Consider the following 25,175-nt stretch of genomic DNA (forward strand, 5'->3'; position numbering starts at 1 on the left):
GGCTTAGCTCTCCCTGCTCACCACACTTAGAAAGTAGGCAGGGGAGAAGGATGGACAAGAACAAGGGGTCTCAAGGCCCTGGGACCCTGCAGTTTATTCCTCTGCCTTCCCGGGACCAGTTTGTCTAGACCCTGATGGAGATGAAGGTGAGGAGTGAGGCTTCTCCAGAGAAGAAAGGACTGTGTTCCCTGGTCCCACCCATCTTACCCGACTCACTTACATTCAGTGTCCTGTCACAGAGTGGACATTATGACCTCTTTTTCCCTAGTCCTTTGTTATTAATGACACCAACTCTTCATATGCCTTCATAAGGCCTGAAGCTTGGCACAGGTGAGAGGGCTTGGATGTAAAAAGTTGAGTGGGTCAGGGGTCAGAGGAGAGAAGAGTCTCGGCTAAGGCTGTGTGGCTTGCCTGTCTGAGAGTGGGTCCTCTCTATTGCCAGCACATGGTCATTTATGGGGAGGCAGGAGGGGATGAGAATTAGTATCAAATTTGGTTCTTCCTGAACTACTACTAGTTAAGATGTGGGAATCAGGGAAGGCTTTTATTCAGTGCCTGATAACACGTACATTGCTCCTGCACGTCCTGTCTTGGTTTCCTGTAATTCTCCTGTCTCTGAATTTTCCAGCCCTACTGGGAGTCTAAGGCTTGTTACTGGCCAAGAGGAGTCCCACATTGGAGCCGGCTGATTCCCTCGCCTTTTGCTGCTGCATGATGCTTGGCAAGTCATGCTGGAGACTTTGGATATAACTCTCTTCCCTATATAAAGGCCGCCTCTCCAGCTTGTCCGCCCAACCCCAGATCGAGAAACCTTGTGGATGAGATTAGGTGGGCTGATTGCTGCCCCCAGCTCCTAATCCTGCTTACATTCATTTGGCAAATACTCATCAAACCTGTGATGAGTCCCAAAGCTCCACGATACGCACTGAAAGGAGGAGCTCGTCTCCAGGGTAGATGGAGCCTAGATGTAGGTAAATGCTCACAGAATGACCTGGGTGCCAAGAAGACACTGGCTGCTTGTGCTGAGGCCAGGGAAAATGTCCCAGAACATCTTGGAGTAAGAGAGGGCTCGAGGTCCCTTTCAAAGAGTTCCTCAAGCCGACTGTGTACACTGGGTGCATGGCGTCAAGGGCTGCACTAGCGGGTCCCGGGAGTGATGGCAGGCCTTGGAGTTGTCCCAGCTAGCCTGTTCAGGTGAGACCTTTCTGACCAAGGAGCGGAAACATCGGCCCCAGGCGAGCATCAAGGCAGCCCACTAGCAGAAACCCACTATTAAAGCCTCATTCCTGTCCCATGGGACAATGCACAGGGCAAGTGGCATGCTGAGTCAGACACCAGCTGCTGGGAAAGTAGAAAGCTGTGGTCGCAGACTCACAGCCTCCCACTGCCCTAGTGGCCTCCATCACTTTCTCAGCCCTCCTCACCACACCTCCCTATAACACTTCAATTCACCTCTCCAGCCACCTGCAAGCCCTGCAGGGTGCTCTGCTGGATGCTGAGGCGGGAGGGGAGAGGTGCCTTCTGGTGTGTACTGTGGCTGCCCTAGAGGAGAAGGGGTTGGTGCCCAGTGGGGTCTTTTGTGCCAGCCCAGTTGTATCAAGGACCTCACCACACAAGTTACACCATAAGTTTCTGCATGGAGGCTTTGTGAGTAAGACTGCCTTCACCTTGGCGTTCAACCCGGGCTCCAGCTGGTGAGGGAGGGCTTGGAAATCAAGTATGATGGGGATGGGAATGCAAAGGGCAAGAGTACGTGCCAAGGCTGGGGTGGTGCATCTCTCAGAGGGTGGCCGTCTATTCCCAACGTAGTAGCTAAGCGGGTGGCAGAGAGGGGAATGGAAGAGCCTTTTGGCCCCTCTTGAGAAAAGGACCAACAGGAAAACTTTGTAACGTGGTTAAAAGTAAATTTCTATCCAGCCAAACTTTCTAGGAGTCGATTTTCTTTTCATTTATTTAACATGCCCCTAGGGAGGCAGGTGAATGGGCTCTCAGGATATTTACATGTTGTCAGGTTATGTGTGGTTGTTGGGCGGCTGCAGTAAACACATAGAGGATTTTGTTTAGCAGCTGAAAACTCATTAACGGAAGCTCTGCTTACCTTGAACCACTGTTTCTACTAAAAAGGCAAGATAAACGCTCCCCCTTGTCCCCATTTGATATAATAGTCTCCTCCAATGATTGTTTTTATTTCTCTTTATTATTATGGACTCAAGGATATTTATATATTCACTGTGAATCGTGACAGTTGCTATTTTTGATGCTCAGATTGTCCCAAATGTGATGTCCAGGTTTTCCTTGTACTTTTGTCGTCCAGATCTGGAATCTTTTAGTGGGAAACAATATTTAGAAAATGAAATCTGCATTCATTCCAGGGTTGATCATTGCTTCTGGGATGTTATGGCTTTTAGACTGTTCAGATGACAGAGCATAAGATGTACTTTGAACATTGAGAGTTCAAGGTGGGGATGGCTGCACAACAATGTGAATGTACTTAATGCCACTGAACCATACATCTTCAAATGGTAAATTTTATGTATATTTTACCACAATAAAAATAACTTGAAAATTGAGTTTATAATGAAGTTTCCATTTCAAATTTAATGTCACAGAGTTTTTACTATACCTGTCTGATTTTGTATTTTGTTCTTAATAATATAATTATTTACTTACTTTATTCTGTGATATAGATTATACAGTTAAAAAAAACAATGCCAATATTAATAATAAATCTGACTGAAGTTTAAAATTTCTTTGTGGTTCTTTTTGCCCACAGACTGTATCCTACAAAGGATGTACAGTATACTGAATTATAAAGGAACTTGAAATAATTCTTTCCCTAGTGGTTGCATTATAAATCTGATAAACAGTTAGATCCGTTTGATGTGTTTTCAACTGTAGGGTTTGCTTTTTCCTCTTTTTCATTTAATTTTATTTTTTGATAAGGTAAATATATATATGATCAGATGATGAAATGTTTGCTGTTGAGAATCCGGAAGAGGATGTAGCCCTTTAACGTCACAATATTGGGTTTCACTCAGTAGCAGAGTGATCTTCACCCAGGGTGCGTTTGAAGCCCCAGTCCCTCTCCGACACTCCAAGGTCCCCTTGACTACCTGTCAGCCTCCTGGGGCCTCCAGTGGGCTGAACAGACTGGGGACCATCTCAGTTTAAATAACAACCTTCCCCTCATACTGCAGCTTAAGGATGACCTGTTGCTCTTCTTCATAACTGTGCATGTTGCTCTCAAACCAATAATCACCATCCCAGTAATGGGACAATTTCATGAGCTAATCTGTCCCCAAACCAAACATGGATACCTAGGAGATGGGGTAAGACAGGAGAGGGCTGTGGGGTAGCAGGCTGGTCCTGCCCTCCCTCCATGCCCACCTACCATTCCTTCAGCACTCACTCACTTAACGTCGAATGTGACAGGCTGCTCCCTGGGGCTGGGAGGAGAACGGAGCTCACCTTCTCCAGGGAAGACAGACTCTGAACCACACAGAGTGACCCCAGAGCCCAGAAAAGAGAGCATCAACTAGCTGTTTCTCATCATATCAGAGGAAGAGAAAATTCCTCAGGGAGACAAGAAAGAGGAGGGCATTCCAGAAGGAGCAGTGTGTGAAAAGGCATGAGGCAGACGGTGTGTTTGGGGAACGCCAAGAAACCCACCGGGTGAACCTGAGAGAGAGGAGGGGAGTGGGGATCAAGGTCTTGAAAGCCAGACAGAAGGTTTTAGACTCTATGCTGAAGGCATAGCAGGGAAAAGTTTCACGTGAGGAAAGAACAAGACTCTTTAACTGGGTCACCGGTGTGCAAGGCACAGAACACAGCCATGAGCCCCAGGGGTGGATACTGAGCCTGTTTTCCAGCCTGTCGCCCTGGTCGTACCTGAGGAAGGTGGGTGGGGCTGATCCCCAGGACCTGAGTAAGTAGGGGGAGGGGGCAAGCTGGGGTCTTTCCCACAGCAACCCACAGCCACGTCTTCACGCCTTCCATCCCCTTACCTGGTCTTTTCTATCTTCAATTCTACTAGAGAACTGGACCATCTTCCAAAATCTAAGGAAGAATTAGGAGGTAGGGGAGTTTCAGCAGCCCCTGAGGCCAGGGAAGGTCCTGCAGGTGCCCCCAGTAAGTCAGCAGAGGGTCTTCTTGGAGCCCTTCTGTCATCCCCGGCAGTGACCCCTCCTTGCTCCCCATATGAAGAATGTCTGGGTTCCTAGACCATCACCTCCTCACTCAGAGCATCTGAAGTCCATGCCAGATCAAAAAGCTTCAGCAACAGCAGCGCCAGCTGTCTCCAGGAACCCTGGTCTCTGTCACTCCTGCAGGAGGTGGAGTGTCCTGTGGTTTGGTTCTTCAGCGTCTTGAAGCCCTCAGGGGGGACCTGGTTCAGCCTGGGAAGGAGAGCAGAAACTGACAGAACTCTCTGGGAGCGGGCCTGACTCACGTGCCCCCTGCCCTCTCCTCAGAATCCACCTGGAGATCATGGTGTGTTGGTAGACATTGTTGCCGGGGCTGGCAGCCCACAGGATCTTCGAGTTCCTCACCAATGCACAAGTCCCACAGAAGAGATCAAAATGGCTCACTGAGAGTCTGGGAATCACCTTGGACAGCTTCTTCCACACTTTGCCTAGCTCATATGCTGAGTTCCTGCCCTGAAAACAGCAGGAGGGAGGAGACTGGGGGCTGGGACCCAGGGAGCATCTCCCAGTGGAAGGAAAGCAGACCTGAGTGGGTGAGACCTCCATCTGGTTGAGGCTGTGAAGATGGGAGGTGCCCTAAGCCAGGGCTGAGGGCAGGGGTTTGGGCCAGAAGGTGGGAGCTGGGCCAGGCCTGGGAAAGATGGGATGGGATGGCCCAGTGTTGGCCACTGACCGACCTCCGTAGGACAGCGTCAGGGCTTGTGGACTCTGTTGCTCCCGTCAGGTACCCCATCGTCTTCTCGTAGCATGCATCAAACCAGTTCCCCCTGACTGTGTGGTGGCAGAGAGAGCAGTTGAGGGTCCCAGGTGGGCAGCCACATTTCCTGAATTTGAACCAAGGGCAGCTACACCACCATGGTGCCACGTTCATCAGCTTTTCCTGGGGTGCTGATTCAGGTTTCAGATCCAGGCAGGGGACCATCAGCCACAAGATGAGCACCCAGAAGACCCACAGGACAAAAATCTGCCACAAGCACTTCATGTCTGGTCCAGACGATGGCTGCAGCAGCAGGCAGCAGACTGGCTCCTCCACCTGGGACTGGGAGGGATGAGGAACTGAGGCCACAGACAGCCCCACAACCCTCTGTCCTGTTGGCCTCCATGACTCCCAACCCTCCTCACCACACCCCATCCCAACCCTTAATATCCCACCTCCCTATCTCTTGGCTCACCTCCAAAGAGATTTCTGGCTGTGCCTGGGATGGAAGGTGCAAGGGCAGAGAAATAACATATGGTGTGTCTACTCTCCTCTGCAGGAGGAAGGCTTTGCTCTCAGTGAGGTCCTCTGTGCCACTGGTTATATATACCATAGATCTCATCACAAAGTACACATTGTGACTCCCTCCTTTTGGCTATCTGGACAAAGCCACCATGTTATCCTGTCTGTCACACATAAAGCTGCCTACACTGAGTGTAAGATGCACAAGGACAGGGACTGACCTTGTCTCTGAATCCATAAGACAGAATCATTTAATAAATACTTACGGGATACATGAACAGAGCGGAGAGGGAATTTTAAATACTATGTGTGATGCCCCCCTCTCCAGTTGCATTTTTTGGCCCAGATATATCTTCTATTCTTTAGACCCCCATATCCAGCAGCCTATTGTACCTCGACTTAGGTGTCTCAGGGACCTCTCACCCTGAGCAAGCCTGAGACTGAACTCACGATGTTCCCTTTAAACCAATCCCTTCCCAAGACTCCTCTATCTCAGCAAATGTTCCTCCATTCACCCTGTTTCTGAAGCCAGGGGTTCTCCTCGAATTCTCCCTCTCCAATGATGATTTCCAAATCTGTTTTAATCCACTTATTTCTATCTCCAAACCTCCTCTTTCTCTTTATCTCCAGTGCCACCCCCTTAATTGTCTTAGCCTGTGGGAGATGTTAAAAAACAAAATGAAAAACTTTGACTTGTTTTAAGGTTTCAGAAAAAAGGGGGGGGAGTGGCCAGAAATCATTTTACTTTTTAAAAAATGTAAAGATATCACACCAGTAAGACTTGAATATAACTTCAAAAGAATTTCTAGAAATGAAAAATATAGTAACTGAAGTTCAAAAATATCTGTGATTTTTTTTTATACTACATGCTGGGTAATCTTTCCAGCTCTTTCAGTTTAATATTTCTCTTTTTAACTGTGTCTAGTTGGCTACTTAGCCCTTCCACTGATTTTTTAACTGAAATTACTATATTTTTCGTTTCTAGAAATTCTTTTAAAGTTATTTTCAAGTCTTCCTTGTGAGATATCTTCACATTTTTATTGTTTTTTAAATGTCTTTAACCATCTAAACTTACTTGTTTATAGTTTATCTGAAAGTTCCATAATCTCAAGTTGATGAGCAACTAATCATGCTGATGATGGTGTCTATGACCCTTGCTCATGATGGATTGTGTCCTCATGTGTTTGTGACATTAGATCAAGTGCTCATTTTTAGCAGGGTTTTATCCTTGAGGATGCTATGTGGCTTAAATTGTGTTCCCTCAGAGCAGTTTCATGTTTGCTTCTTCCAGGTACCCTCAATTTAATGCTAATTTCTCCACTTCAGAGCTTTCAGACTAAGTAGAGAATCTAAATCCAAATCCCAAATGTGAGGACAAGCCTGTGATTATGATGTCCCACCAATGTTTAATTTTTATGTTTTTGTCTTCCCATCCAGGACACAAGTGGAGACAATCTCAAGTATTTTCCTTGTCCTCCAATGTAAGTGGGTAATTTTTTTTTTCCAACCTACACTTTCCTACAGCTCTAGCCTTTTCAAGACTCCATCTTTTTATTGAGGCCTCAAAGCATAATCTCCTCTTCCTATATAGGCATCAATATCTGATACCCAAAGAAGGCCCCCCAACCCCTATCTCTTTTGACCATGATTATAAGGTAAGTACAATATGGTCATGGGGAAGTTCAGGCTACATTGATTAAAAAATACTTTGTGAAACCATTTTCTTCCCATCTATTTGACTCCAATAAGCCACTTCTTTCCAAAAGCTTTCCTAAAACTAATGTAGCATCTTACCAAATTATAGCTCCTAACACATATTACTCTCCAATGTAAAAGATCATTGAAATGAAAGTGCTCTGTAAACTGTAAATGTCTGTTATTATGTGCTAAAGAAAGAAAGGAAAGAAAAGCCAAGCCTGTAGATTACTGACACAAAGTTTCATTAGACACCACTCCCTGCCCCACTGCCAGAGCCACAAAGTCAGCTCATAAGTTTACTACTTTTTCTCAACTCTTTTACTTTCAGCCCCTAGGAATTTCTCCTACTTTGTCACCACTCAGCTATACATTCAAAGGGATACTTGTTATTCAGTATTTCAAGATGTTTTACAGCACAATGGTTTCCAGGATTGAGCCTGTATGTTGCTGGAACTAGAGCCAGTACAATTAATTTTCTCCCTGGTCATTGTTTTATGACTTACATAATGGTTTAAATGATATTCCACAAATACTGAAAGAAGGTTCCTCCCTGAATGGATTGTACCAGAGTGCAAATAAAAAGTATTTGCCCAAGACTCTTCCTAGCCCACTGCTCCACAAACTTGCATATGCATCAGAATCACCTGGAAGGCTAATAAAAATTAAAAATGCTGAGCTTCATCTCCAGAATTTCTGATTCAGTTTATCTGGGGTGGGGCCTAAGAATTGGCATTTCTCGCAAGTTCCCAGGTGATGCCAGTGCTTTTGGTCCAGGGACCACACTTTGAGAACCACTGCCTTAGCTTAGCATATACAGCCAGGAAAGTCTTTTACAGAGAAAAACTGATTCCTTTACTAAAACGGAAGCTCATATTCTAAGTACGTTTCTGCTTTCTAAAGAAGGGCTTATAATGTTCTCCTTCCACAGCCTGCAATATCTTCCTAACTGGTATATCTGTTTCTGTTCTATTTATCCATCATCTATTCTTCACCCAGTGACTGGCATGATCTTAATTTAATTTCCTGCTTGAATCCTTAAAATGGCATTCCACTGCACTCAGAATAAAATGCAAAATCCTCAGTCCATCTTATACAGTTTCCAGCCATTCTGGCTTTCTCCTGTTCCTAAAACTTTGCATGTTCCATCTTGCCCCAGGACCTTTGCACTTGCAGTTTCTCTTCCCAGAACACATGACTCCCTCATGCTCCTACCTCAGCACTTAACCTCCCTGGTTCCTTCCATTTCTTCCAGTCCCATTTAAAATGTCATTCATTTGGGGGCTCCTTCCCTGACCCCTGTGTTACGGAGGTCCCTAAGAAGCTCTCCTAATTAGGCCCTGAGACCCCCTGACATGGCTGTGCTATGACTCTTTGTTCTCAGGGGAAATGACTAGTGTTTTCAATCCAGATATGTTGAAATCTCTGTATTTCTCCCAAGAGAAAGAAAACATGTAACACCTATATATATATTCATTTCTTTAATGATTTAGGAAAATTTCATTTATCAGTGTTCCAAATAAGGTGAAAGAAGGCTGTGACTGGGCAGAATGAACCAATGAAGGGGACTGAAACCCTCCCCTCTCTAGGCAGGCTTATAGGCTTCAGCTACAGGTGACCCTCTGCCTCCAGCCCCGTGTGTAGGGTGGGCCACTCCTGTGCAGGCCTCAAATGCTCCCAAGGCCAAAGGATCCACCTTGAGGGAGAGGGCTGAAGCATTAGGGTGAAGCCTGATGTTGTGAGGAATGAAGTTCCTAACTTGTCAGTACCTTGGTCTCCTGTGAATAATGTGTCATGGCCACCTAAAAAAATTCCCCAAAGAGAAGGACTTCGTAATTCTGGAATTCCTAAAACAGAAAGTCTCCTACCCTTGTTGCCCCTCTTACAGCTCCCTGTTTTCCTTCACAGCACAAGGCACATTCTGCTTTATTTAGGTAGTTTATTATTAATTAATTATTTACTTTATTTTTTTTCAAAAAAATTTTATTGTGGCAAAATACACATAACATAAAATTTACCATTTTAACCATTTTTAAGTGTACAGTTCAGTGGTTTATATATGTGTTTTGTTTGTTTACCTCTCCCTATCCTATGCTGAAAGCTCCTTGAGGGCAGGTATAAACCACGTCTTACTCACCATGGTATTCCATAGCCCAGGGGAGACCTGGGAAATAGGAAGAGCTTGGTAAGTATGTGTTGAAGGAGTAAAGGTGTGAGTCATTTAGCATGGAGCCCCCTGAGGAGGGAGGGCTTGGAAGTCAAACATGAATGGGCACAGAATGAATGTACATCAAGAGAGGAGAGGACAATTTTATTAACATTGTCTCTGGGCATCCATCTGAGAATAGACTTCTCCTGCAGTTGGTGGTGGGAGCTAACGTGTGGAAGAGACTGTGGCTCCAGAGCCAGGAAAACCAGGGCTTGATCCCCAGCTTTGCCCCATTAACTACCCCTGCAACCTTGGGAAAAGTCAGTTCAGTTCTTGGCTTCCTCCTTTATGAAATGGGGTTTGAAATGGCACCTAATCCCCAGAGCTGTTTTGACATAGGATGGATCTTAGAAGTTGGCATGTTGTCAGTTTTGAATTAGGAATTAGTCCTTTCCTTCTCCCCTTCCTAGCAAACTGCAACCCAAGGGCAGAAAGAAGACTCAACTTCTCTGGAGTCAGACACCCAGCTCCAGTGTCCCTCCTCCTCTTCCTAGACCTCCCTTAACCCAATGTGTCAGTCACTCTCCCCTATGGACTCTGTACCACCTCTTACCAAAGTTCTGGTCTTATGCCTCTGAAATGATTTGAGCCATGCACCTCCACCAGCCATGCTCAGGAGAACCACTGAGAGCATGTTTTGGTAAAATCAGCCCAATGGCTACCGGACTACTTCGAGATCCAGAAGAAATGTGTTGGAATCAGGCACTGCCATTAATTGGCTGTGATCTAGGCAAGTTACTTAGCTTCTCCAGGCCGCAGTTTCTCCTTCAGAAAATGGATATAAAAGTCACACCCACTCTACAACTTGCATTTCGAACCAGTTCCAAGTGATGATAATGAGGTTAGGGACACTTTAAAAACCACTGTTCTAGGAAGTTCCAAGTTGTTCCAAGAGTCTGATGTGAAAGCTGAGACACATTTCCTGGCACGAGGCAAACGAACGCAGCTATTCCTGTGTCTACCCGGCAAAGACCGCCTCCAGGCACCCCGGTCCACAGAGGACACCCGCCTCCACCCCCACCCCCCCCACGCCCCCGCAGCCGCTGACTGCGAAAGCCCTCCCCTGCGCGAGGCGTTAGACACTGGTGCCCAGCACCGGTGGGCGGGGCGGCCGGAGTGAGAACGCAAGCGAAGGGTGGGGCCAAGCGTGCGCATTGCTGCGCCTGCGTGCGGAAAGGGATGGGGTGTGACTCCAGCTCCCGGCCGGAAGCGGGAGGCTGCAGGGGCGGAGCCACTGGCGTCTCCTTTCCGGCTGGTCCCCATGGAGGCGCTGGGGAAGCTGAAGCAGTTCGATGCCTACCCCAAGACTCTAGAGGACTTCCGGGTCAAGACCTGCGGGGGCGCCACGGGTAGGCCTTGGCGGGGTCGGGGTCTCAGGGAGAATGGTGTCCTAGAGCTTGGTCGGGGCGCCTGGAATCTGCCCGGCCTGCCCGGGGCTGAGGGAGCAGAGGCCCTTCTGACACTCGCTCTCTGTCCTGCAGTGACCATTGTCAGTGGCCTTCTCATGCTATTACTGTTCCTGTCCGAGCTGCAGTATTACCTCACCACCGAGGTAAGGGGCGGGACCTAGTACATGGGCAGGACTTGGCATTCTAGGAATAGGAACTTTAGGGATGGGAATGGGGAAGGAGAGATTTGGAGCCAAATCTTAATGAGACAATGCTGCCCCAGGTGCATCCTGAACTCTACGTGGACAAGTCACGGGGAGATAAACTGAAGATCAACATCGATGTGCTTTTTCCGCACATGCCTTGTGCCTGTGAGTACCTCACCATCGGTGGGAGTTGCAAGTCCCAGAGTTCTCAGGTGGGCTTCCACGTTCACACCTCCAGCCTTAGGTTCTGGACTGGTCCTCAGGACAGTCTCCTTCCTCTAGTCCACTGCTGTCCCAAGACAAGCCCATCATTCCCTTACCCTCCAAAACCCAGATTCCCTTGTCCTTAGGAGCCAGTACCTTACCCTGACTTCTTGCTTCCAGATCTGAGCATCGATGCCATGGATGTGGCTGGGGAACAGCAGCTAGATGTGGAACACAACCTGTTCAAGCAACGGCTAGATAAGGATGGCGTCCCTGTGAGCACAGAGGCGGAGCGTCATGGTAACTGGGGGGAAGAGGCCAGATCTCAAATCCCAGAACTGGAAATGTCCAAGCCCTACCTTCTGGCAAGTGGGCTGTGACTGGCCCAGTGACAGATGAAGCAACTAGGGCTCAGAGAAGTCAAGTGGCTTGCCTAGGGGCCCCCAGCTACCAAGAATCAGAGTGGGCTGAAATCCAGGCTTCTAGCCTCTGTATGTTGAGAAGAGTACTCCACATGGCTTTCCTTCTCAGAGGTCCCCAATCCCTGCCTATCGTGGTTTGATTAACAGAAATTTGAGGATGGGTACCATGTGCTATTGCCTTGGCAGAATTCCTCTATGTGGATCCAAGCTTCTCTGGGTGTTTGCTTCCCCACAGACTGAATTCAGCATTTTAATGCTCTTCCGTTTTAGAATGCAGGGTGACTTAAGGTTAAGTGCTTATTCTTGAATTAGATTGCCTGAGTTCAGATGTAACTTTGTCTCTTGTCACTTCAGCTATTGAGTGGTGATAAATAGTAGTACCCACCGTGTGGACTTGTAGGATCAAATAAAGTAATATGTGTACAATACCTCATATAAGGTGGCTGTTCACTTTTAGCTTCCTTTCCTCTTTCTAGGTGGCCTCCTAAATGCCTCCATTAACTCAGTTTCCCACCATAACGAAACCTTCCTGAAAGCTATGATTTTTCATACCTTAGGGATTACCGTGTTGGTGAACTTTATCATTTGTTCATTCAACAAATATATGTTGAACACAAGTAAAACCAGTAGAAATTGCTGTAGGATTGGATGTGGGATGTAAGAGCAGGGTCAGGGTTGATTCCAGGGCTTTGATCTGAGCAAATGAATGATTTAATGACCAGAGAGGAGGATGTGTGTGTGTGTTTGGAGAGGAGGGAATATTACATATCCACTACTGTATAACAGATTACCCCAAAGTTAGTGACTTAATACAACAAACATGTTTTTTTCAGTTTCTGTGGGTCAGGAATTCAGGAGTGGCTTGGTTAGGTTCTTCTGATCATTGCAGTTGGCAACATGGAGGACACTGGAGACTGAAAGGAATAGTTTTCCTACTGTTGGGGATGAAATCTAATCAAACAGCAGAAAAAGAAGTGGAAACATCAAGTATAGATGACCCTTCCAGGTGTTTTGCTATAAGAGAGAGCAGGGAAGTGGGATGGAGGCTGGAAGAGACTGTGTGTGGATTGGTGGGTTTGGTGGTGAGATTTGGTTCTGTTGCTTCTCTTTTTTTTTAGTGGCTTTTGAAAGCAAGGTCATTAGCTAAGAGTGAAGAAAGGGGAAGAATTTTGGAAGCCTAAGGAGTGAAGAAAAGATACAAATTAGTCATCTTGGAGAATGGGAGAGTGAACTGATTAGTGAAATGAGGTAGGATTGCCAGGCAGTCTTAAGGGAGGCACAGGCAAGAAGTAGGCACAGAGAGTTGAACTCAACTAGGATTTGGGTTTTGCTGGGCCTATACAGTGAAGGGAGACAGGAACAAATGATTTATGGTTACGTGCAAGAGAAAAATCACAGCAGTGGACCAGAGAATGTATTTTCCAGCTCTGCAGAGATATAATTTAAATATAACATTATATAAATCTAAGGTATACAATATGATAATTTAACATACATATATATTGTTAAGATGATTACCACAATAGGGTACCACAATAGGGTTAGCTAACACATCCATCACCTCTCATAGTTACCTTTTCTGTGTACGTGGAGAGAACATTGAAGGGCCACTATCTTAGCAACTTTCACGTATACAGTAAATTATTGTTAACTGTAGTCACCATGCTGTACCTTAGATCCCCAGAATTTATTCATCTTATAAAACAGAAAGTCTGTACCCTTTGACCAACATTTCCCCATTTCCTTCACCCCACAACCCGGCAACCACCAGTCTACTCTCTATTCCTATGAATTTGGTTTTTTTAGATTCTGCATATAAATGAGATCATACAGTATTTGTCTTTTTCTATCTGACTTATTTCACTTAACATAAGGTCCTCAAGGTTTATTCATGTTTTTGCAGTGGAGGATTTCCTTCTTTTTAATGCTTGAACAATATCCCATTTTACATATTTACCACATTTTTCTTATTCATTCATCTGTTGATGGACACTCAGGTTGTTTCCATATCTCAGTTGTTGTGAGTAATGCTGCAGTAAACATGGGACCACAGATGTCTCTTCAAGATACTGATTTCTTTTGTGTGGGTGTCTGTATACTAGAAATGGAATTTCTGGAACATATGGTAATTCTATTCTTAATTTTTTTGAGGAACCTCCATATTGTTTTCCACAATGGCTGTACCAATTTACGTTCCCACCAACAGTGCACGAGGGTTCCCTTTTCTGCACTTCCTCAGTACTTGTTATTTCATTTTTTGTTTTTGTTTTTTCTAATAATAGCCATTCTAATAGGTGTAAGGTGATACCTCTTGGTTTTGATTTGCATTTTTCTGATGATTAATGATGTTGAACACTTTTTCATGTTCCTGTTGGCCATATCATGTCTTCTTTTGAAACGTATCTATTCAAGTCCTTTGCCCATTTTTGATTGAATTAATTGATTTTTTTGCTATTCAGTTATATGAGTTCCTTAAATGTTTTGGATATTAGCCCCTTATCCGATAGATCATTTGCAAATATTTCTCCCATAACATAGGTTTCCTTTTCATTTTGTTAATTGTTTCTTTGCTGTGCAGAAGCTTTTTATTTTGACATAGTTGCACTTATTTATTTTTGCTTTTGTTACCTGTGCTTTTGGTGTCATATCCAAAAGCTCATTGCCAAGATCAATATCAATGAGCGCTTTCCCTATGTCTTTCTTCTAGGGATTTTATAGTATCATGTCTTACATTTCAGTCTTTAATCCATTTTGAGTTAATTTTTGTGAGTGGTATAAAATAGGGGTGTTAATTTCATTCTTTTGCATGTGATCCAGTTTTCATAGCACCAATTATTGAAGAGACTTTCATTCCCCATTCGGACCATGTAATTTAAATAAGGAGGAAAGTGAGGACATGAAGGAGTGATGATGTCAGTGATGTCAAAGAATTGGTGAATTGTAGGGACCAGAGAGAGTGAGCTGAGAATTGAAGATTGGGATACTTGAAATTGAATTTTGGAGGGTTTGCAGTAATTGGTAATAACTCTCGGTATGAGTATGGAAATGAGTGGTTGAGGTTGGATGACAAAAAGATTATTGGGGGACAGGAGGTCAGGGCATTGAATACTGAAATCGACAGTTATGAGGAAGTTAAAGGCAAGGAGCCAGGTGCGGAAAGGTCTGAGGAGAAGCAGCTGGTGACGTGGTTAAGGGCTTACTCTTACTGTATTGCATTGGGCAAAGTCACTTTTCATCTCTGAGTTCATCACCTTCTCAAGTACAAGAACCTTCACAGAGTCATTGTGGGGTTGAAAAGAGACAATATATGTAAAGTACACTGAATGTACTCAGCTGATATTTAGTATTCATTGTTACTGTTTTATTACTATTACCTTTATTAAAAGAAATAACATATGTGTAGAAATGCTTAGTGCCTGACACACAGTATGCACTATGTAAGTATTAGCTATTATTTTAGTTTATTATTAGTTTATTATTCCTTTATTAGTTTAATATTCCTAAGCCACAGGCCACAGGGCCCATGCAGGGGTTGAGAGTACAGATATCACTGTGCCTGCCCCCAGCTGATGCCCCTGCCTCTGCCCTCCCCTTAGAGCTTGGGAAAGTCGAGATGAAGGTGTTTGACCCTAACTCCCTGGACCCTGATCGCTGTGAGAGCTGCTATGGTGCTGAGACGGAAGACATCAAGTGAGCGGACTCAGGGTTTGGGTTAGGGGAGCAGGGCCCACATAAGGCGATGTTTGTTACTTATCCTCAGCCTCCGTTAGACTCTGTGAGTGAGGAAGTCAGACTGAGAATTTAGACGGGATGGGGTGTGTGCCTTGGTCACTGGCCAAGTGAGGCTCTGTGGCCAGGCCCTGCCTGGACGCTGCAGAGTTGGGGATGAGGTTAAAGTGGCCCTTGCCCTGGTTCAGAGGTAGTCTCTGGAGTCCAGCTGCCTGAGTTCCACCCGTGTCTCCTTGGGCCAAGCTACATAACCTTCTCTTGTGAAGGGGGATGATAATAACACCTTTCTCATAAGAGTCACTTAAGAAATAAATGTAGTCTGCATGTAAAGCACTGAGATGGAAGGCCCGGCCCAGCCCAGGTTAAGTCCTCGATCTATGGCAGCTGCTGTTTTGTTTCTCAGGCCCTGACCCCTGAGAGGCTGATGCAGTAGGTATAGGGTAGGGGCTGGGAATATGTATTTTATTTTATTTTTTTATTTCAGTAAAATATATGTGACACAGTTTACCATTTTAACCATTTTCGTATGTGCAATTCAGTGGCATTAACTACATTCATAGCATTGTGCAACCATCACCACTATCTGATCCAGAACTTTTCATTACCCAAAACAGAATGGGAATATGAATTTTTAAGAGTCCTGCTGCCGCTGAGGAAACATACTTTGAGAACATGGGGTGGTCAGGCATAAGGCTGGTGGAGGATTCATTAGCAGGCAGAACTGCTTTGTTTCACAAGGTACCAGCACCATTTTTGTGCCTCTTTGACACTCCCACCCCGCACCCCCTCTCCTGCAGGTGCTGTAACACCTGTGAGGATGTACGAGAGGCGTATCGCCGTCGAGGCTGGGCCTTCAAGAACCCAGACACTATTGAGCAGTGCCGGCGAGAGGGCTTCAGCCAAAAGATGCAGGAGCAGAAGAATGAAGGCTGCCAAGTGTATGGCTTCTTGGAAGTCAACAAGGTACAGGAGGGACAGAGGTGGGGCAGGGCTAGCTGGGCTGTGGGTTGGGTCCACTCTACTGTGAATCAGGGGCCCACTTGCCCTCAGGAGATGGGAAGGAAGGGGGAAAGTGGCTGGAGAATGAGAGGAGATCTTCCCTACAGGTGGCCGGAAACTTCCACTTTGCCCCCGGGAAGAGCTTCCAGCAGTCCCACGTGCACGGTGAGTGATCCTCTATCAGCCGGGAGCTTTAGACCCTGGACACCGGCAACTTTGGGTGCGCCTTCACTTGCCTGATGTCTTTGGCCCAGAGCAGGCCCCCATCTCAGGGCAGCAGTTTCTTAACATTTTGATCTTCAGCTTCCTCCTCTATAAAATGGTGATGACAGTACTTACCTCTGAGGCTGTTTGGGCAGGTTAAAGATGACAGCTCAGAGCCCAGCGTGTGGTAGGCGCGTGTTTAAATGGTAGCCCACAGTGTCAGATGACCTGCGGGTGCATGTGAGGCTTTGGGGAAGCAGAGCTGGTTTGGAACCCAGTTTCTGCCTCTCCTGAGCTGTGTTGTATTTGGGAAGTATTGAGCCCTACTCAGTTTCTTCTTCTGTAAAATGAACCTGAAATAGTACCTACTTTAAAGAGTTGTTTACAAGACTGAGATTTATTCTCATTTATTTACTCATTCTTATAGTCACTAGAAATGTAGTAATCACCTGCTGTGTGCCATGTGCTAATCTAGGTGCTGAGGATACAGCAGTGATCCAAACAAAGTCCCTGCCCTCAGAATGTTCTGGTAAAGGAATAGACAGTAAACAAGTATGTAAAATATATGGTATATCAGCTGCTATTAAGTAACACAAACCCAGGAAAGGCAGGATAAAGATGATAGGGGTGAGAGGCTTGGGAGAGATGGTACGTGTGTACTGTTTCATATCAGGTGGTCAGGGCAGGACTCTCTGAGGGGTAATATTTGAGTAAAGACCTGAAGGGAGGGAAGGGACTGGCCTCCTAGATGGATGTCTAGGGGGAAGTGTTTCAAGCAGAGAGAACAGCAGATGCAAATCCCTGAGGCAGAAATGTGCCTGGTGAGCTCAAGAGATGGTGAGAAAGTTAGGGTGGCCAGGGCTTGGTGAGCAGAGCTGCGTGGTTTGGAATCAGGTGAGAGAGGTAACAGGTCCGGAGGGGCATTGCAGGGACTCAGGCTGTTCCTCTGTGTGAGATGGGAAGCTGTTACAGGGCTCTGGAGAAGTGATGCGTGATCTGACTTACCTTTGAAAAGATAGGCAGCACTCTGTTCTGTGGAGAAGACTAGCGGGAGGGCAGAAGCGGAGAGGCCAGTTAGGAGGCTGTTGCTGTGATCAGTCCGGGCACCGAATGGTGGGGGCTGGGCCAGAGTGGCAGTAGAAGTGGTGAGAAGTGATTGTGTGTGTTTTTTTTCCCAGGTTTATTCATTTTTTTTAATGGAGGTACTGGGGCTTGAACCCAGGATGTTGTGCATGCTAAGCACACCCTCTACCACTGAGCTATACCCTCCCTCCCAGTTGTGTGTGTTTTGAAGGTAGAGCTGAGGAGTTGCTGATGGATGTGAAAGTAAGGGAAAGAAGAGTCTAGCATGACTCCAAAGTTTTATACTTGAGTAGCAAGAAGGATGATGTTGCCATTTAGTGTGGAGGGAGGACTCAGAGGAGCAGATTTAGATGGTGGAGTTGGGGGCATAAAGCTGCTTTGGACATGTTCAGACCAGTGAGATTTGGGTGTCCTTTAGACACCCCAGATGTTAAGTAAGCAGTTGGCTATTTAAGTGTGGAGTTCAGGGGAGGTCTGGCCTAGAGATACAAACACTGGTGTCGTCAGTGTATTTAAAACCACAGGACTGGCTGAATCGCCTTCTAGGTGGAGGTGAGGGTACACAGAGAAGAGGGGAGCTCAGAGGGCTGAGTGCCGGGACCCCAGTATCAGAGGACAGGGCATTGGGAGGAAGCGGCAGAGAAGACTGGCGAGATGAGAACGTGAACCAGGAGAGTGGTGTCTTGAAGGCCAAGAGATAGAAGTGTTTCCAAAACCATGTCAGATGCTTCTGGACATCTAGTAGAATGACCATTGGGTGTATAACATGGCAGTGGTCATTGTGACTTTAACAGAGCAGTTTGGGTGGAAGGCTAGGGAGCACCCACTGAATGGGTTCAGGAGGGGATGGGAAAGGAGCTGGAGCCAGTAAGTAGAGACAGCTCTTTTGTGAGGACTGTTCTGAAGGAAAAGAGAGTGGGAATGGCTGAAGGGAAATGCGGAGTCAAGGGAGAGGTTTTGTAAGATGTTAATAATATAGCAGTATGTTTCTATGCTGCCAGAAGTTACCTACTGAAGAGAGCAGAAGTGGTGCTCCAAAGATGAGAGGGACATTTACTGGGGTGAAATCCTTGAGAAGGAAAAGGAAGGTAGAAAATAGTGCCTAAGAGATGAAGAAAGCCCCAGCTTGGCAGTAAGAGGAAAGGCAGTCTGTGTAGGTACCGGTAGGTTGGCAGCTGAGTGACATGGAAATCACCCGGGATTATGACAGGGTCATCTTATAGGAAAGCGTGACAGCCAGTGGCTAAAACCCTTGAGAACTGGTGTGGGAGGACTGACCGGGCTCTATGTGGATCTCCAGGCAGTTCAGACAAATGGGGATAGTTGGTGCTGTAGTTTGCCATGAGCTGCAAAACTGAGGATTTTTAGGGAAGATCAAGGGACAGTGATCTGGAAAAGGCATTAAGGAGCAAGGAGGACCTCTCTTAAGGCCAAGGAGGAAGACAGGTGTGGGAGACAAGTCGTCACTACTTGGGGTACTACAGGGAAATAGTGCCTTCACAGGCGAGCCAGGCTGTGGTCAGAGCAAGAAAGGGAGGGGAACGTTTGGAAGTTGAAGATGTAGGGGTGTTGCTGACGAGTAATAGGGCCCAGGGAAGGGTCTCAGAGAGTTGGGAGTTGGGATCATCCTAGGGGATGTCCAGAGCCACATGATGGCAAAAGTCCAGATGGGTGAGAGATGATCCAGCAGTATTGAGCTGCCCAGTGAGGAAGGTCAGCAGGAGTAACAGGCCTGATGGAGATGGCCCTGCTGGGCTTTAAGGCTGTCTGAGGGGATGGGACTGAGTGTTGGGGAGGGGCAGGGAGGTGGATCTGGAGGAGGTCGGGGCAGGGTGGTCTCACTGGGATTGTAGAAAGATCACTGTGGCACTGTCGGCACAGGGCCTGCAGGCACTCAGTAGGAGCTGGTGCATCTCAGCTGCTCCACCTGGGCTGTTGGAGTCAGGAAGCCCAGGGCAAACAGTGCTCCGAACCTTAGAAGGATGTTTAAAACACAAAGCTAAGTAGCCCAAGGCCAGAGGCTGAACTGAAGGTCTGGGAGCTAGTTTCTGACATGTTGATTTACGGGAGGAAAGGGGAAGATTATAAAATTTACCAGGTACTTTCCCATCTTAGATCCTACCTGATTCTCAGGACAGTCCTGTGCAGAGAACACCAAGGCTCAGAGAGGACAAGTGATTTCCCCAAGGTCACAGCTAGGAAAGTGACTCTTTGGGCTCTAGGTCTTTTGTTCTTCCTAGGCCACCATACTTCTGCCCCAAGCCCCCTTGTACTTGTTTCTGGCCAGGGAAAGACTTTTTGGGGAGGGAACCAGGAGGAGGCTTGTTAGCTAGGTTCAGACCCCGCTGTTTGCAGGAGTATTCGGTCTTACTCTCGACCATGTATCTTGCTCCGTAGTTCTCACTGTGAAGCTCTGAATCCTTTTTCTCTTCCTCCCTTCTCTCTCCTTCCCTTACCCATGCTGCAGTACATGCTGTGGAGAGTAAGTGGCCCTGCCCCCCGAGGGAAGCCGAGCCCCCACTTCTGGGGCAGCCTACCCTCCCAGGATGGGGGGGGGGTGGTTTGGATGGGCCTGGTTGCTAACTGACTGTAAAAAGCAGTGGGACGTGTCTTTGAAGTGGGATTCCTTGTAGCCAGAGAGATCAGGGCTAGAGGGCAGGAGGAACTGGCTCTGGAACAGACAGTGCAGGGTGCCTGTGGGATTTCCTTTAGTGGGTTGAGGGTGTGGGCTGAAGAGGCAGGGAAAGAACTTGGCCCACATTCTCAGGTCCCATCTCACTTTGGGGTTCAGTGATTGGCCATCAGCTCTAGTTAATGAGTGAGTGGGTTTTATTTCCTGAGATGCAGGCAGGGCCTTGGTGGGAACCAAAGGCCTGGACTGATGCCCATGAAGGGTTCCCTCTATACTTCAGGCAAGAAGTGGGGTCTGTAGGGGCCATGGACCATCACACAGGCCCACGGCAGGCCCTCTCTGGTGGCCCCCAAACAGGGCCAGACTGGTGAGTGAATGAGTGGGGAAGAAGAGCCAGGCAGGTCGCAGTCCAGAGGGAGGAGTGAAGGGGCCCGAGTGAGGGTCTGGGGAGCCAGGAGGCCAGTCCTGCTCCACCTGGTGACATGTCTCCCTTCTCTCCTAGTCCATGACCTGCAGAGCTTCGGCCTTGACAACGTATGTACCGGGTGGAAACCATGGAGGGTGGATAGAGGTGGAGACGTGATTACTGCCTTCATTTCTTCATAGAGACATCCTGGGACGGGGGAGCAAGATACAGAGAAATAAACCATATTCTGACAGGGGATGCAGTTTGAGGGTACTGGGAGTGACTTTTGAACTGAGATCTGCGTAGGCTTAAGTGGGGGATGGGGTTGGACAAGAGCCTCTGGGCAGAGGGAGCCTCGGGAGAGGTCACGAGGGAGTGTGACAGGCCGCACCACATGGGCCAGGCCATGCCAGGAGGCTGGTCTTTCTCCGGAGAGCCGCTGGGGACTGTTGGCTTACTTTAAGCAGGGGCATGATGTAATCAGATTTTTTTTTTTTTAAAGATCCCTCTAATGGCTAAGTTTGACCTACATGGGAGCAGGACAGGAGTGGGAGTTGGGAGATCTGGGGCCCCTCCAGCCTAGGACTTGAGGCAAAGCCAAGGGCTATCACACAGGGCCTGTGCTCAGTCTGTGTTTGTCTGATATGTGGGTGCAGCCAGCACCTCAAACTCTGGAGCCCCAGGAGCCCGCAGACGTTGAGAAAAGAGTTCCTAGGTGGGAATTGGGCGTCCCTGTCTCAGGCAGGTTCTTCTGGGCAGGGCCCTCCTTCCCTCCACCTGTCTCCACACGTCCACTCAGGCACCCCTGTCTGCTCCTGTACTGAAGAGCCTTTGATGGGGTGGGGCCTACTGGGGCCCCGAGTGCTCTGAGGCCCAGACACTGGTGTTGCTTGCAGATCAACATGACCCACTACATCCAGCATCTGTCATTTGGGGAGGACTACCCAGGCATTGTGAACCCCCTGGACCGCACCAACGTCATTGCACCCCAAGGTACCAGCCTGGGAGGTAGCCCCCATCTACCAAAGCCCTGCCCACACCCACTCCCAGTACTCTCTTCTCCCTGCAGCCTCCATGATGTTCCAGTACTTTGTGAAGGTGGTACCCACGGTGTACATGAAGGTAGATGGGGAGGTAAGTTTGAAGGTGCTCAGACTTCAGAGTCTCTTCTTGGTGCCAAGAACTTGAGTTCCTTCAACCTGGCAAGTGAAGTCCTGCCCTTGTCCCCATATGAGCTGAGACTCAAAGAGGGTAGGTGATTTGCCCTCACAGCCAGAGCTCAGGCCCCAGGCTGTCAGATTCAGAGCGCTTTTTCTACTTGCCCAAACTGCCTCCATCCATTCCTCCAGTGTCTACTCTGTCTGCCTCACTGTCCCCTGTGGTCGGCCCTGGGCTGAGGGTAGCCAGGCCAACCCTTCCAGGCCCCCGCTCCCCTCTCTGCTCTGGCCTGTGGAGCAGCATCTCAGTGGAATGCTTGGGACCTAGAGGCAGAGGAAGTCAGGCCCAGCCTTGTCAGGAGCTTGTGGTGCAGCCTTGGAGAGTTGCTTCTCATCCCTGGACCCCCACTGAGAGGATCCACCAAATGTAGCTGGGACTGGTAACCTGTAAAGAGTGGCTGGAGGGGAACCTGGGATGGAAAGGCTGAGAGAGGGCATCTGGGTGGTCCCCAGGCCTTGCAATGTTTGTTACCTACATGGGGCTTCATTTTCTCCTCCACACAATCAAGACGGTACAAGGCAAGGGGTAGGAGCAATGGTAGGGCTGGTGGGGATGGGAACCAGGTCATAGACCTGGCCCTGTCCCAGGCTCCCCTCTTGTCCCAGGTGCTGAGGACAAATCAGTTCTCAGTGACCAGACATGAGAAGGTTGCCAATGGACTGATGGGCGACCAGGGGCTTCCCGGAGTCTTCGTGCTGTACGAGCTCTCGCCCATGATGGTGAAGTTGACAGAGAAGCACAGGTGAGGGTGAGGAAAGGGAGGGGCCCGGGCCCGTGGGGAGCAGGGGTGCCTGCTGACCCTCCCCCCGCCCCTCTACCAGGTCCTTCACGCACTTCCTGACGGGCGTGTGCGCTATCATCGGGGGCATGTTCACAGGTTAGAAGCTGGAGGGCGTCTGGGGTTGGGGGTATGGTGGGGAGTGGAAAGCTTGTCCTCACCCCTGAGTTTTGGTTGGGGGAGGAGGGGCACTTCAAAGGCCAAGGGGAGATGCTGGCCTGGCCGCTTGGGTGCTAAGGCCCAAGGCAAGGGCCCAACTGGGCCAGTGCCAGCCCTTGTCTCTCTCCCCAGTGGCTGGACTCATCGACTCTCTCATCTACCACTCGGCTCGAGCCATCCAGAAGAAAATTGATCTAGGAAAGACAACATAGTTTTTCCTTCCCCACTCTGTCTCCTCTCTCTCCTGTTTCTCTTTGGCCTTGTGTTCATCTTCTCAGCCTCTTCCCCTACCCCAACCCCACCCTCTATTGGAAGAGTCAGTCACAGCCCCAGGTTGGTAAATCTGTTGATGGTGATAGTATTCATTGGTCCCCTTGTGGTTCTTGGGTCTGGCAGGAGCCTGGGAACAACCCTTCACTCATCACAGCCACTTGTTGAAGGCAGTGAGGACTGACAGATCGGAGCCAGATGCCTCTGGGAGCCCCCCATGGACATTCCCTGCTTAAAATAGGGCTTTATTCAAACCTGACTGATGTCCACCCCACAGCCCTGTCGTCATTCCCTTCTCCACTGTGGTCACCGGGCCTTTTGGGTTCAGCCCCAGGGTTAGAATGGACATTTCAAGAATGAGCTTCCTGGAGCCACTATGGCCCCCTGGCTGGTGAGTTTCCAACCCCAGTGGTAATAGGGCCCTGGGTGCAGGCTGGAGCTTACCACTTCTTCAGTGATGGCTAAAGCTGGTGCCCCTGCCTGCCACCCTGGTCTCAGTCACTTGATCCCCTCCTGCTCACTAACCTTACTCCATGCCAAGCCCTTCCTGGCTCCTGGTGCCCATCAGGGTCCAGCCAGGTCCTTTGATCCTCTGAGGTGGAAGCAGAACTGAGGAATGGGAAAGGAAGATAGTGGTGGGCATTCTAGAGCAGGGCTAGCTTCAAATCCCCAGCTCTGGGCCTAGTTAGGGCTTCCCATTGTAGCCCTTAAGACATGTAGAGAACCAGCCCCGAGACCTCTCCACCGTACAACCCAGGCAACAAGAGACGTTAATAGCTGGTCAGTTCATCCAGTCATTTTTCAGAGAGTTTCAGTGTAAGACACTAGTTGGGGGAGAACCAACTAGTAGGGTAGAAGCAAAGTAGGGCAGTGACAGTAACACCTCTGGAGGCAGACAGACCTGAGAGCCAGCTCTGATGTGATCACTTGTGAGCTGTGACCTTGGACATGTTATTTAACCACTCAATAGGCACCCGTCTCTTCTATAAATTGCAGGTGACATTACCAGCTATAGTGAGCCTTGTTTTTTTGGTCACTCAGGAACCATTCCTCCTTGTTAACAGTATCCTGGATTTCCTCTGGGAGCCTCCCTGCCCACCCTGTCAGCTTATGTGATTTGGAAAGAGGGTTGATCTCCCACTCTAAGCTGCAGGGGATGGCCCCAGTCAGCACATCTCATTTGCCTGGCCCTGGTGACCCAGAGTGAGCCAGGCTCCACCAGGACTAGGAAAGCTTTCTTTTCTTCTGGATGTGAGTATGGGGAGATGTGGGGTTGCTGCAGCCATCCTGCACGTTTGAGGGGAGACCCTCTCTGTGAATGAGCTTCCCGTGAGGACAGCAACGCTGAGCTCAGAGGCAGAGAACCAGTCTTGGTGACATTGTTTGAACCCTGTGACAAATGGCACCTGAAGCCAACCAGCCAAACTTACAGTTTTATAAGCCAATAAATTCCCTTTTTGCTTAAGTCAGTTTGGGTTGGGTTTCTTTTTTTTTTTTTTTTTCTTTTTCTTTCAATTGAAGCATAGTTGATTTACAATGTTGTGTTACTTTCTGATGTGTAGCATAGTGATTCAGTTATATATATTACATTTTTCAGTTATTATAAGCTATTGAATGTAGTTCCCTGTGCTATACAGTAGGACCCTGTTATTTATCTGTTTTGTATATAGTGGTATGTATCTGTTAATCCCAAGCTCCTAATTTATCCTTCCTCCCCTTTCCTGTTTGGTAAACAAATTTTCTATATCTGTGAGACTGTTTCTGTTTGTAAATAACTTCATTTGTGTCATTTTTTTAGATTCCACATATAAGTGATACCATATGGTATTTGTCTTTGACTTACTTCACTTAGTATGATAATCTTTAGGTCTATCTATGTTGCTGTAAATGACATTATTTCATTCTTTTTATGGCTAAGTAGTATTCCATTGTATATAAAAATCACAACTTCTTTATTCAGTCATCTGTCAGTGGCCATGTAGGTCCTTCCATGTCTTGGCTATCGTATAGAGCTGCTGTGAACATTGGGGTGCTTTCAAATTAGTTTCCTCCGGTTATATGTCCAGAATGAGATTGCTGGATCACATGGTAAGTCTATTTTTAGTTTTTTAAGGAATCGCAATACTGTTTTCCATAGTGACTGCACCAATTT

General features: G+C 47.7%; 2 protein-coding genes across 3 annotated transcripts; one reads left to right on the forward strand and one right to left on the reverse strand.

Moving 5' to 3' along the window:
* Positions 1-4,216: 4,216 nt before the first annotated feature.
* C19H20orf173 (chromosome 19 C20orf173 homolog) lies at positions 4,217-5,184 on the reverse strand. Its single transcript, XM_010960948.2, has 3 exons — positions 4,876-5,184; positions 4,477-4,655; positions 4,217-4,394 (listed from the first exon to the last, which is right to left on the reverse strand). Exons 1-3 carry the CDS (start codon positions 5,182-5,184, stop codon positions 4,217-4,219), a joined length of 666 nt encoding a protein of 221 aa, XP_010959250.2.
* Positions 5,185-10,516: 5,332 nt separating this feature from the next.
* On the forward strand, positions 10,517-24,488 carry ERGIC3 (ERGIC and golgi 3). Of its 2 annotated transcripts, none has more exons than XM_010960805.3 (13): positions 10,517-10,674; positions 10,807-10,877; positions 10,997-11,084; positions 11,304-11,423; positions 15,142-15,235; positions 16,072-16,237; positions 16,381-16,438; positions 20,695-20,726; positions 21,495-21,591; positions 21,668-21,732; positions 22,422-22,558; positions 22,638-22,693; positions 22,886-24,488. In XM_010960805.3, exons 1-13 carry the CDS (start codon positions 10,587-10,589, stop codon positions 22,963-22,965), a joined length of 1,152 nt encoding a protein of 383 aa, XP_010959107.1. In that variant the 5' UTR covers positions 10,517-10,586; the 3' UTR covers positions 22,966-24,488. The 2 variants fall into 2 exon arrangements, with proteins under 2 accessions (XP_010959107.1, XP_010959105.1); XM_010960803.3 differs by having other exon boundaries at positions 23,150-24,488.
* Positions 24,489-25,175: the final 687 nt, after the last annotated feature.

The sequence above is a fragment of the Camelus bactrianus genome, chromosome 19, assembly GCF_048773025.1.
Source record: "Camelus bactrianus isolate YW-2024 breed Bactrian camel chromosome 19, ASM4877302v1, whole genome shotgun sequence".
In the NCBI taxonomy this organism is placed as follows: domain Eukaryota; kingdom Metazoa; phylum Chordata; class Mammalia; order Artiodactyla; family Camelidae; genus Camelus; species Camelus bactrianus.